The sequence below is a fragment of the Pseudomyrmex gracilis genome, unplaced genomic scaffold, assembly GCF_002006095.1.
Source record: "Pseudomyrmex gracilis isolate BER0280 unplaced genomic scaffold, ASM200609v1 scaffold_712, whole genome shotgun sequence".
Taxonomy (NCBI): domain Eukaryota; kingdom Metazoa; phylum Arthropoda; class Insecta; order Hymenoptera; family Formicidae; genus Pseudomyrmex; species Pseudomyrmex gracilis.
The window spans coordinates 30,417-43,178 of record NW_018021296.1 but is presented as its reverse complement, the minus strand read 5'-3'; the positions used below and the strand labels follow the sequence as shown (position 1 = coordinate 43,178).

General features: G+C 28.6%; 1 protein-coding gene across 1 annotated transcript; it reads right to left on the bottom strand.

The window, feature by feature from the left end:
- Window positions 1–2,532: 2,532 nt before the first annotated feature.
- Window positions 2,533–7,564, bottom strand: LOC109861377 (aminopeptidase N-like). Its single transcript, XM_020441002.1, has 12 exons — window positions 7,326–7,564; window positions 6,766–7,209; window positions 6,491–6,674; window positions 5,817–5,967; window positions 5,476–5,569; window positions 4,925–5,316; window positions 4,446–4,762; window positions 3,959–4,146; window positions 3,266–3,559; window positions 2,986–3,064; window positions 2,718–2,771; window positions 2,533–2,550 (listed from the first exon to the last, which is right to left on the bottom strand). Exons 1-12 carry the CDS (start codon window positions 7,562–7,564, stop codon window positions 2,533–2,535), a joined length of 2,454 nt encoding a protein of 817 aa, XP_020296591.1.
- Window positions 7,565–12,762: the final 5,198 nt, after the last annotated feature.

The window sequence follows — 12,762 nt, the reverse complement described above, 5'->3', positions numbered from 1 at the left end:
GATTCGACAAGTGTCAATGGAACAAAAGAGTAAAATGTACGTGCTCGTAAGAATATTCTTCACCAGATAGATCTCACTTTTATATTGCTGAAATTACTTGGATGTGTAAAATCAAGACTAAAAGTTAAGTAAATTAGAATAAAATTATGACTTTCTGAGAAAACATAGAAATTATGATCATATACGATTATATGTATCAGATAGCGCAAAATTTTGGATCTAATTTTATATGATCATACACGATTTTCTATATTTATATACGATCATATAAAATCTGATCGAGCCAAATTTTGAATCTGATTTTTCACGATCACACAAAATCATATCCAACTTATATAAAATCATATTCGAATTATATGAAAGTGTATACACTCATACAAAATTGCATCTGATCCACATATAATTCTATATGATCACATGAGTTTCCATTTTTTCTATAGATTGTATCTATAAATATATGGTGTATTTTAAACAAAAAATTTAAGTGCAAATTAAGCCGCAAGTATAACAAAAAGTTATTATACAAAAAGTAAAAACTTTTTGCTTATTTTAATATATAAATGGCAATCATAAATGTATGTGATCGGTATGCGTATATTTTTCTATATAACAATTTAGAAAGCTCATGATATATACCTCAGCATGTGGATGCATGTTTATCAATAATCTACGATGTCTGTAGTTTTACGATACATATTCTGTGTCGATTTATTTAGATCTAAGCAGATCTATACAGATCTGAGGTAATCTACTTGTAAGTGTATCTATAGTAGATCTAAGTAAATTTAAAGTAGATCTACTAATAAATAAAAGTGTAAATTTACATACACTTAGTTATATTTATATAAATCTAATTTCTATCTATTTAGATGTACTTAGTATCTATTTTAGAAATAATTTATATTTATTTAGATTTAATTTGAATTTAATCTAAATAATTAAAATCTAATCCAATTTTTCACGAGTAAGATTGTAAGCAATTCTTCTTCAAATTTTACGATTACGACTAAAATTGTGTCACGTGCAATGGCCTTAGATGCAAAAGCATACTTTGCGTATTATTTACTGTTTTATCGCAAATCTTTATTTGCGATACTGCGCAATGTATGCAAAAGCATACATTGCGTATTATTTTTTGTTTTATTGCAAATTTTAATTATTTACAAAGTTATTGCAAATAGTTTGGTTAGTCGAAAAAAAAATATATTGCATACAAATCTTTCTACATAGCTTTACTTGAAAATATTGCGTATTCCTAAAAAGTGCGAAATTTTTGAAAACTAACAAACAAACTTTAGTTTGCAAATACAAATTTTATTATAAGTAAGTATGTAAATAATATTTCTTTGGAAACACACATATCAATTAAGAAAAAGAATAGAATAAATTATTAAATTAAATCAAAATTAAATTATCATTTACAGTTCTTTAAATACATAAAAAGAAATACTAATTGTTTGAATAAGTAACATCCCGAAAAAATTTGGAAAATCATGTGATCATAGAGGATTATATGTGGATCAAATGTAATTTTGTATGATCGTAAATATTTATATACATCAAATATGATTTTATATAAGTTAAATATGATTTTTGTGATTGTGTAAAATCAGATCCGAAATTTGGCGCAATCTGATTTTATATAATCATCAAGAGGCACGGTAGTGCCTCGCGGCAAGTTCACGCGCAACGACGTTGCACACTAACTGCACGAGCACGCTGTTATATAAATATATAAAATTATGTACGATAGTATATGATTTTTTATATGTATATATGATTATATAAAATCAGGTCGCGCCAAACTTCAGATCTCATTTTACATTATCACATAAAATCATATCCAACTTATATAAAATCATATTCGACTTATATAAAAGTTTACACGATCATACAAAAGTGGATCCGATTTCCATATAATCTTATATGATCACATGATTTTCCATTTTTTCTCGGGATAGCTCGATATACATATATAACACTGTTTGATACAGAGTATTGTCTTCTTTCCTTTACATTTTACAATTTTATACCTTAATATCGTGTTTTTCATCAAGCGTATGCTAAGTATTCATGTCTGCGCAGGTGGTTATATTTAAAGTTATACATAGTAACAATGGTGTAAGATAAATATCAGTATATTATTATTCATCTTATTAAAGAGACTCGAATTTAGTTTATGACCACTTTGCAAATTATTAAAATCTGTATCTTATAGATCTGATTTTTAACATAATTTATAAATACCTATTAGTGTCATAAAATAAATTGAGGTTTCTTATATAAAAATAACTCTAGTATTCAACGTAACACATGAATACAATTTAATTAATTAAAACAGTAGACTATTATATTAAAAAATTTTATGTAGTCATAGAACTAAATAATTTGTGCGGGTAGTGGTAAATGTTTATCAGTTTCTTTAAAACATTTTCATTCTATTTAACATCGTACGACGACTTTTAACTTTCTTTCTAATTTTGACAAGTATTGTCTACAAAAAACAAAATACAGTTACAATAACATCTTGTATCATACTTTTGCATAAGTCTGAGAACGTTAAAAAATACACTTTTGTAAAACAAACAAAAATAAGGCCAAAAAAACTAGTTTATATATAAGATAAACATAAATTTTGATTTAAACAAGTAGAAAGCAATGCACAAAGAAAAATTATTTAAAACTTTATATTTTTATATTTAAAAAAAATTTTTTACCTTCTCCATAATTATAGGCATGTTACTCAGTTCTTCAAAATACAAAACTATAATCTGAAAAAACTTAAGTTAGTAACATTGAATTTGATACCTGATATTACGATATAAAATTCTTATACAGTACATATATTTTTTGAATATGCTAAACAAAATTAAAGATATATAAAGTACTAGTATACTTTTAATACACACGCATGCTTATACATATGTATATGATTTATGTTTTACATTTACAGTAACAAGAAACAATTAAGTTTATATATCATACCTTTTCAAGATTTTCTTTTGAATAAGTGTTGTTAATAATAAAAGTGACCAGTGCAAATAGATTGTCTGTGATAGATTGTCTACAAAAAAAGAACAAATAATAGATACTTAGTGAATGAAATTTTTATGTACATACAACATATTCTTACACATGATATAATAAAACAATGTATATCTAGTGAATAATTTTAACTAAATATACAGACTATATAAAATATATTTTATATTATTTATTTGTACAGTATAAATATAAACACTTTTATATACAGAACATTCTTTACCTTGCAACGTTTCTTATTTTGTGTATTATACTTTTCAACAATGTAACATCTTTTGAATATTTTGCTATACTATCGAGTAAAATATTAATAGACGTCCTTTTGTTTTGTAGATTAACAAAACGTAAAGATTGCAAACTATTATGCCCAGAACAAAGTGACAATTCAAACATTTCTCCTAAGTTACGCTGGGTTACATATATTTTTTCTATGTTTTGCCACAAATCAAACGTATAAGTAGCATTTTCTAAAATTAAACCTTGGCAGTATATCCATTTCTGCCAACTTGGCAAAAGTCTGGAAATATTAACAAACATATATAATTCTACTTACACACGTATCACTCAAATGATTTTAGTTTTGTCTTCTTATATCGTAATGATGTATTGCTACTCATATCATATTTTAAATTATGGTTATTATAACCGTAGAAGCGAGGTGTGTTTTGACGTCATATTCATTTAAAGCTTTATATAAATTTATACTTATAATTTACAAATAAAAGTATTTTCTAATATGTATTTACTATACATTTATGGAATTCTCTTTAAAGAATAAGTCACTCGCGAATGTCCATTGTCATTACAATATTATAATATCAACATTCAATTTACAGTTCTATAATACTATGTGCGATGTATAAAAAGCAGAGTAACGTTATAGTGACGTCACTTTGAGAGAAATATAAAAACGTACCTGTGATGTACAGGATTTTCTAAATGCCACTGTAATATAGCATTGACATGTTCTTTGCACTTTAAGCCACCAAGAATGCATGTCCATCTTAAAACTTCGTGATATACTTGATTACTGACAGTATTCTCGGAAACATTTTTATGTGATATATCTTCCAGAAAACTATTCAATATGTCTAGGACTTTACTCTGTAAAAAAAGTGCAAAGTGTATTAATGTATTTTGATAATTCCGTAACTTGTAAGTGTACTCAAAAGATGTTTATTTCAAAATCACTGCATATTAATTATGTATTTTGTAAGTTACTTAATAGTGTTTTTTCTGTTGTCAGATGACGAAAGGCAACTGCAGAAAGAAACGTACCGTACACACACACACACACAGTGTATATTATAAAACTATATATCTCAACGAGATTATTTTTTATTTAGTTGGTCTTTTAGATTATTCACTTTTGTTCTTTTTTAGTGCACTGTAGTAATATTTACCTTAATAGTTGCACTTTCTGGATACGGAAAAATCTTTGATATATACTGAAGAGCAGTAAGTACAGGATACCAAGTTATGTACGTCTTTCGTATGTAAACTATATTGCTTGCAAGATTGAAAAAAATGTCTATGTTATTCCTTTTTCCAGCATATACGTTATACTGTGTATTTTGTATTAAAAAATAAAAAGCATCGTCGAGAATTTGTGCTAAAGAGACGTCAGATAATTTATACGCTTCCGAAGTCTTAGACTTTTCACTTTTCAAAAAGAGGGCAATATTTTCCCAAGATTTACGATCATAGTTGACGCGATATCCTACACCAATTTGTTTATACATAAATATTTATAAAATAAACAAAAAACATCGAAAACAAAAACAATAGAAAAAATTAAGTAAAGTAAAAAAATTAGTGTAAACATTAAATATACTATTTACAGAATACATAGAATATAACAAAGTTTTTTTTATTGTATTACCATTGTGCGCTGTGATTATGATAAAATCATCTTCCTTAATATACGGAACAAAGATACTTATTCCGTTTGGTTCTATATATTTATAATGCTTCGAAGTAGACACATTCTTTGATATTGTTACATAGGTTACAGGTATCCACCATTTATGTGCACACAGATTCTTTTGTTTAACTGCAACACAATCTTGAACTATAATTTCTAGAGATTGTGTATCATTGTCCCGGTTTACTTGTACCAGGGGATAGCCAGTTTGTTCTATCCATGTAGTTATCACATTTTTTATATCTTCATTCTTTAATCGGATGTTTTCAATTATGGCCGGCACAAACATTAAATCGCTCCATACATTCTCGAGAATAGACTGAAGATTATATGTCTCACTGGATGTACTACTATAAGTGACAACAGATAGCAAAACAGAAACTATATCGGTTTTAATTGTATTAAACGTAATAAATATTTGAAGATTTGTATACCTTACTTATAAAATCATGCTTAAACCCACACTTTCTCTCTTTAATCATTGCTTTATATAAAGGTATAATACTTACGTGTTATATAACTTTATCGCGTTATCAAAAATAAAGTTGTATAGTACATCTTGATTACGGAATAAGCTATTAATCATATAGAAAATAGTGAATGCTAAAACATAATTCGGAATGTGTGAACGTTATTCAATTATGATCAAAAACCTATGTAAATAATTGTTGATAAATGCATACAATGAAAACTGGATGACTCTAATTTATAATTTGATGATGTATTCGCAAACATTATAATGGGTATTCTTATTCTTCGTATATCTATGAGATATATAAACGTAGGTTTTATATTGTTACGCAAATTTTTAAGCACACAATTAAAAGTTGTAAATATCGTTTTTCCTTACTTTTTTCTCTCCACATTTTACTAAAAGTTTTGTTGTGAAAAAATCGATTTTCTTGTAGTGGTAAATCATATTCAATAAAAGCTTGTGTATATTCAAAAACCATTCGTCGTGTCTGAACCACAATCGACATCAGTAAAGTCTCACTGTAAATCTACCAAAAGTTTTCATGATTACGCATATGTATATTTTCGCTTCGTTATTTCTTTTTAGGTAAACTTAGTAATACAAAGGTGTAGTGCCAAATTTTTGGTATCAAGTATAGAAATCCTTCCAGTATAGTCAAGAAGGTTTGTGTATAATATAAACATTAAAAAAGCAATGTGACAATAACATATTTTACCAAAATGTCTGAAATTACTACATAATACATACTATTATTCTTCTCTCTCGGTTTGCATTAAATATCTATGTGAAAATTATGTGATCATATAGGATTATATGTGAATTGGATACAATCTTGTATGATCGTGTGAACTTTTATATAAGTTAAATATGATTTTACATAAGTCAAATATGATTTTATGCGATCGCATAAAATCATATTTGACTTAGATAAAAGATTATACGATCATACAAAATTACATCCAATTTACATATAATCCTACATGTGATTACATGATTTTTCAGTTTTTTTTGGGGTGTAAAATCTACAGATTTACAAATGCAAGTATTACCTGATCGACTAGATAAACTCCGTAAAATGTCAAAAATCCGTCGATAAACCAAGAATCAAACTGTTTAAGTGTAATTAACCAATTACTGAATGCTTCTTGTATCACACTGCGTGCAACCAAACATGTTACTTCTATTTTTCTTCTAAACGAATCAATTTTTTTATTGTATGCAATATCAGCGTCTCTAAAAATAGTAGTGTCTTTAATGCACTTCTGTCGTTCACAGCATGTGGATATATTTGTTGTAAGCTAATTTTTTGAGTAATATATCTTACCTGAAAAGGACAAGTCCAGTAGCTACTATAGTTTCGTAGCTGTAGTTTGTTGAAAGTGCTATATACTGCACGTGTGAGATTGGGGTAACATCCCTTCTCTTGAGTCTACTAAAAAACGTAATGTGACGTATAAGACGTCGTGCGTATGAAATGTCGTTTTTCACTTGTAATTTGCTGTGTATGATAAGTGTATCTGATTTGAGAGTAAAGTTGGTACATTCAGAAGGTACGACTACTGTTGCTACGGCACGAGTGGATATTAAAGGTGTATGGAATAAAGTATATGTATAACCTTGAGATTTTTCTACTAGTTTATCACGTATATTTGAAAGCGCTGTTTCACTACTGGTATGCTTGATTCGAATAGTAAATGCAGCCTTAGTTGCGAGATTTTCCCAACATAGGAATATCCATTCAGCGGGAATACGCGGTAATATCAAATATCTATAGAATGTAAAACGTTGTTGTTTTTAGTAATTTGGTTCTTAAAAACTTTATAATTCCTATTGCAATAATACAAAAGAAGAAATAATTTCTGCATTAGTATTTAATGCACTTACTTTTTTATTTGTTTTTTAGGTTTCTCTATAAATGGATAAATTCTCATAACTTTATTTAAACTGCAATTATATTTTGCAGATATCCACAATCTACTTTTATTTACTATTGGTTGTTGTATTCTAAAGTGTTTGGTATTATAATTGAAGTTGATGTTCAAAGTTTTGAATCGATCGTCTGGAAATAATGGCAAAACTTTTGTTTCCCAAAATAAAGATGGAAAATTAAAAGAATTAGTCATGATGTTAATTTTCGGTTGTTCACAGTAACGTCCGAAATAAACTTTTATGTTTTGCAGTGGACAGTGAACGTTCAATGTAACAAGAGAATCAACAATCAGAGAATTTTTTTGTATGTCCGCAGAAATATTCATAATATATTCCCTCGGTTCTACGCAGTGCGGAGAAAAATTTTCATCAGCAGAAGAAGTAATTCCATTGACACATAAGAGACATATAGTTCCAAGAACTGTAAGCATCTGTGTAGTTAGTATCTATAAAATAATTTGGTACAAGTATCGTATAATTTTGAACAAGAAAAACTCATGTTATTAAAATTACAATTATAACACAAAAAGTATTATATAAAAAAGAATTACTGATTGCTGTTTTAAATACATAAATGTCAAATATGATTGTATGCAAGTATGTATCTTTTTTTTTGCGAATAGTTTTTACTAATAATTTTTGAAGTTCATAAAATATTAAGCATAAAGGTATGTGTTTCTCAAAAAATAGTTTACAGCGTCTTTATTTCTATCACGACATTATTTGTTATTGTTGTATGTTTTATCCGACATGCATAATTAAAAGCACATGAGTGCAGATTGTGTGTTCGACAAATTTGATATTCACCTACTAAACTCAATTTTAAGGAAACTGTTTAATTTGTTTGTAATGCATTTTAAATGAGATAAGTTGAATATTACAACACATTGCCGTACAATCTCTCGTAGGCAGATAGAAGGAATAAAACTGAGTCGAAAAATCTTGAACCATGTTTTTAATTATTTATAATAAAGGAGTAATTATTGAGTAAATCAGGCCAATCAGCGCCGACCTTTAGCCAGGCGCACGTCAGTCAACTGCGCGGAGTGCTCACACACACCAGGCGCGTGGCTCACTGACGTGCCCCTGGCTAAAGGTCGGCGCTGATTGGCCTGATTTACTCAATAATTTACTCCTCTATTATAAATAATAGAAAAAAATGGTTCAGGACTTTTCGACTCAGTTTTATTTCTTCTACCTGCGTACGAGAGATTGTACGGCAATTCTGGGACACCCTGTATACCAATTATTATATGCTAATAAGTACTTACTATATACAACTTACTATATGCTAAATATATTCAAAATTGTTTAACTATATACTTAGTTTTAATTTACATTAACTATATAGATAAAGTAAAGATTTCGAAGTCAATAGTCCACTGGTGATGGTTGGTGAAAGAAAGATTTCATTCGTTTGTTTTCGCACACTCATATTTATGTTGTTTGTGTGACTTTCCTTGACATGACTGTTGACATGTAATCAGTGTCTTTTGAAAATGTAATGTACGTTACACATTTCTATAAATGTTATCATAGTTTTTGTGATTATTTCAATCTTTACTTTGTAAAGTTGACTTTGCTTCATTTTGTTTATGTTTTAATAGTCTTAATATATTTATATGCGTATTTTTCTCATGTTTCTTTTAATCTACGTTTGTAGATTTAGACAAAGTAAACTTATATATTTTCTACTTTACACATTATAGAATTGGCTGATGATGATTGCAAAAATAAAATTGATCAAAAAGTGTATTTCGTTAATTTATAAACACAAATTTTTCTTTTACCTACTACCACCTGTAGATTGCATCTTTGAAGTTCTTTCTTTCTTTCTCTCTATTTCTCGTATTTTATCTATTACATTTACCTTTAAGCTTTTTCAACCACTTAATCAAAAAAAGTATAATATTCTTTGTTGAGATAATAGGTCTATGTTATTTCATTTTCTATGTTCTGTTTTGTGTTTGGTTAAATACAAAATTTATAGTATTTTTTAAAATATAAGAAGCAATTTTTATTTTACAAAAAATAGCTTAATGACTTACCATCTTCTGTATAATGATATTCAATGCATTGAAGTATAAATCTTACAAAAAAAAGTGCAAACTGGTAATCAAACAAGAGCGAAAGCGTATCTCGTGATCGTATCTGTGCGTTCTCGACTCTTTGAGAAATTTTAGGTAACTAAAGAGCAGTTCTTTCTGTGAAATAATGAATACACACCACGATGGGTAAGTTCCACTTCACGTTCGCAACGCTCGTGAGCGTTATCTGTCTTTGGTTACTTTTCGATGAAAAATAAGGATAAAATGATTCCATGAGAGTTGCGAACGGGAAGTGGAATTTACTTGATGTAAACGTATGTGTGGGGGTAGAGCATAGACTTATATAATAAACGGTACATTTGCGTAAGAGAAGCTGAAGCTTAGTTAAAAGCAGCCGTGGCTCTTCGCGTATCTTCGCAATGAGAGGCACGAGGCCCGAGAAAGGGAGACGCACGAAGTCCAAATATGGGCATAGATAGTCAAGCGTCATTATGCACAGACGCATCTACCAAGTGAGTGCGAGCGAGACAAAGCATTGGAAAGTGAGACAGAAATAACGCAAGAAAGAAAAATGCCCAAGCGTGCTTGAATGTTTATTTGCATATTTTGACATACATATTGTTTCACATTTTCATGAAAATAAGTATTTTTTTTTATCACTAATCTTCTTTTTCAGAAAAAAAAACGACTCAGCAGAAGTAAATACATAAAAGGACGTACATAATAGATCAGATCAAATTGAATGTGAATTATAAGAAAAAGATAAAATAAAGATTGCACTGATGTCGCAGCTTATAGTCTTTTTATACATATAAATAATATTTTAATACACTTTTTTTTAAACTAATCAATGAATATAACTCTTTTTTAAATTTTTCTACCTGGAATTAATTAGAAAAAAATGTAATAGTAAAATCTAGGAAAAATGTTTTTAAACTTAAAAATAAAATCTCACCTGAATCAAATAAGGCCGATACGAGCCATCCGCAGGATGTTTGTGCGGAAACTATGCGTGTACAAATATATATATATATAAATGTAACGAATTTTTACTTGTAAATTTTTTACAAGTATTTTTTGAATTGAAATCTCAATTCTTAAATTCATACGGGATGCTAGATTTGCATCTCACATATGGAAAACCCGGGATACCCCCCTAACTAATTTTAAAATATTGCGAAAAAAACTCCTCGGCCAGGAGTCGAACCTAGAATCTCCGGCTTTCCGTGCCATCGCCTTCCCTGTTAGGCCTAAGACTGGACGCTCGTGAAATTGTTAACAGGAATCAAATAAGGCTGATACGAGCCATTCCCTGTTAGGCCTAACAGGGAAGGCGATGGCACGGAAAGCCGGAGATTCCAGGTTCGACTCCTGGCCGAGGAGTTTTTTTCGCAATATTTTAAAATTAGTTAGGGGGGTATCCCGGGTTTTCCATATGTGAGATGCAAATCTAGCATCCCGTATGAATTTAAAAATTGAGATTTCAATTCAAAAAATACTTGTAAAAAATTTACAAGTAAAAATTCGTTACATTTATATATATATATATTTGTACACGCATAGTTTCCGCACAAACATCCTGCGAATGGCTCGTATCAGCCTTATTTGATTCCTGTTAACAATTTCACGAGCGTCAAGTCTTTTTAAAATCTCACCTGTTATTTTATTTTTAGAGATGACAAAATGTGTTACAGTGGAATGTAGTAAATGTCAATGAGCAACATGCTAAAACAATAGGATTAATTTAACTCTAATATTTATAATATTTATTTATAATATTTTTTATTATCACAATATTTATATTTATAATTTCAATTACATTAACATCATTATAAACAATCCTTTTAAGATTTTGTGCATGAAATACTAATATAAAATAATCAGAGTCTGTTTATTCTATTTTATTTAATTATTCTAGCACGATGTAGCTTGTCTCTGTGGCTAATCATAAAATAAATCCAAATAAATGCAACCATTTAATAATATTTTGATAGAATAATATTTTAATAATATTTTGATACTGTACCATTAAAGTGTTTGCACCTTCTTCTGACATTAATGCTTTTTTACGCAAATGCGTTACCAATTCCTCTAAAGTAGTAATGCGTTTACACAGCGCTCGATTTTTTTTCTGCAGATTATGGATCAAATTACATTTCTCTTTATAGGTTTTGTTCACCATATTAATAACTCTTTGTGCTCTCTTAGGTGATGAAAAATCGGAAGTTGTAATTTCGGATATGTACCGAGGCTCTGCAAATCTCCGTTTCTTCGGAGTAGCATACAGCTTTTGCTGTTCGTTGTCATGACCTGTTATTAATAAAGCAACATGGATAACGTACAAACAAAAACAACTAAGAACAAAACAACTAAAAACGAATTAAGATATTGAGGTTCATGCAGTTAAAACTAATAATAAATTGTTCTCTCTAAACCAGACGAGGAAAAGTGAAAATCTTATCACGTTTGCATTTGCTTAATGTAAGAATTTTACTTTTAGTGCAATGCTGATTGGTTTAGTTTTTTTGGATTGGTTTTTTATAGTTACATATGTGACATAAAATAAATTGAAAATAGCTCGCACGTGCACAGATAAAACATGTCTGCTATAGTTTTGGTGCAGACACGCCAAGTTTTTTTGCTTTAATTATTTTTTATATTTCGACTTTTCACAAAAGGCAAAGTCTAACTATTGATACATATATAATAATTTTATACTTTTTATTTTTTTATAATCAAAAAAGTAACCAGGCTCTAAATATCCAAGATAAATTCAAAATGTAAGATGTGAAGGCCAATAGGAGTAGCAAACACGGTTGTATGTGTGTTGAAATCCATAAGTTTTTATTAATGAAATTGTACAAAAGTTTCGACCAGGGATTTGGTCCTTATCACTGCAAATCTACTAATAAGACAAATTAAATATATAATAATATTATAATAATATAATATAATAATATAAAATAATAATATTATTTAAATATATATAATAATTTTATTTTATTTTTCGAACATGTGTGCGTGACTGTTTTTTAAACAGTAAATTGAACAATTCGAACATATATAAATAATTTAACTCTATCAACTTATTGTATTAAAAATTTCATGTTCACTTTTTAATTATGTTATATTATTAGATTTGCATTGATAAGGACCGAATCCCCGGTCAAAACGTTTGTACAATTTCATCAATAAAAACTTATGGATTTCACCACACATACAACCGTGTTTGCTGCTCCTATTGGCTATCATACACAGTTTGTCCGGAAAGTTCCCGGACTACGTGAATTAAAAATCGAAAATGAAAGATATGGTTTATTAAACAAGTTTACACTTCAAGGTAG

Coding starts and splice junctions, on each gene's coding strand:
- LOC109861377 (XM_020441002.1), bottom strand. CDS start 7,564: ATGACTAATTCTTTTAATTTTCCATCTTTATTTTGGGAAACAAAAGTT. Junction 5,317..5,475: donor GCGATAAAGTTATATAACAC/GTAAGTATTATA, acceptor TGTCACTTATAG/TAGTACATCCAGTGAGACAT. Junction 2,772..2,985: donor CAAAAGAAAATCTTGAAAAG/GTATGATATATA, acceptor AAGTTTTTTCAG/ATTATAGTTTTGTATTTTGA.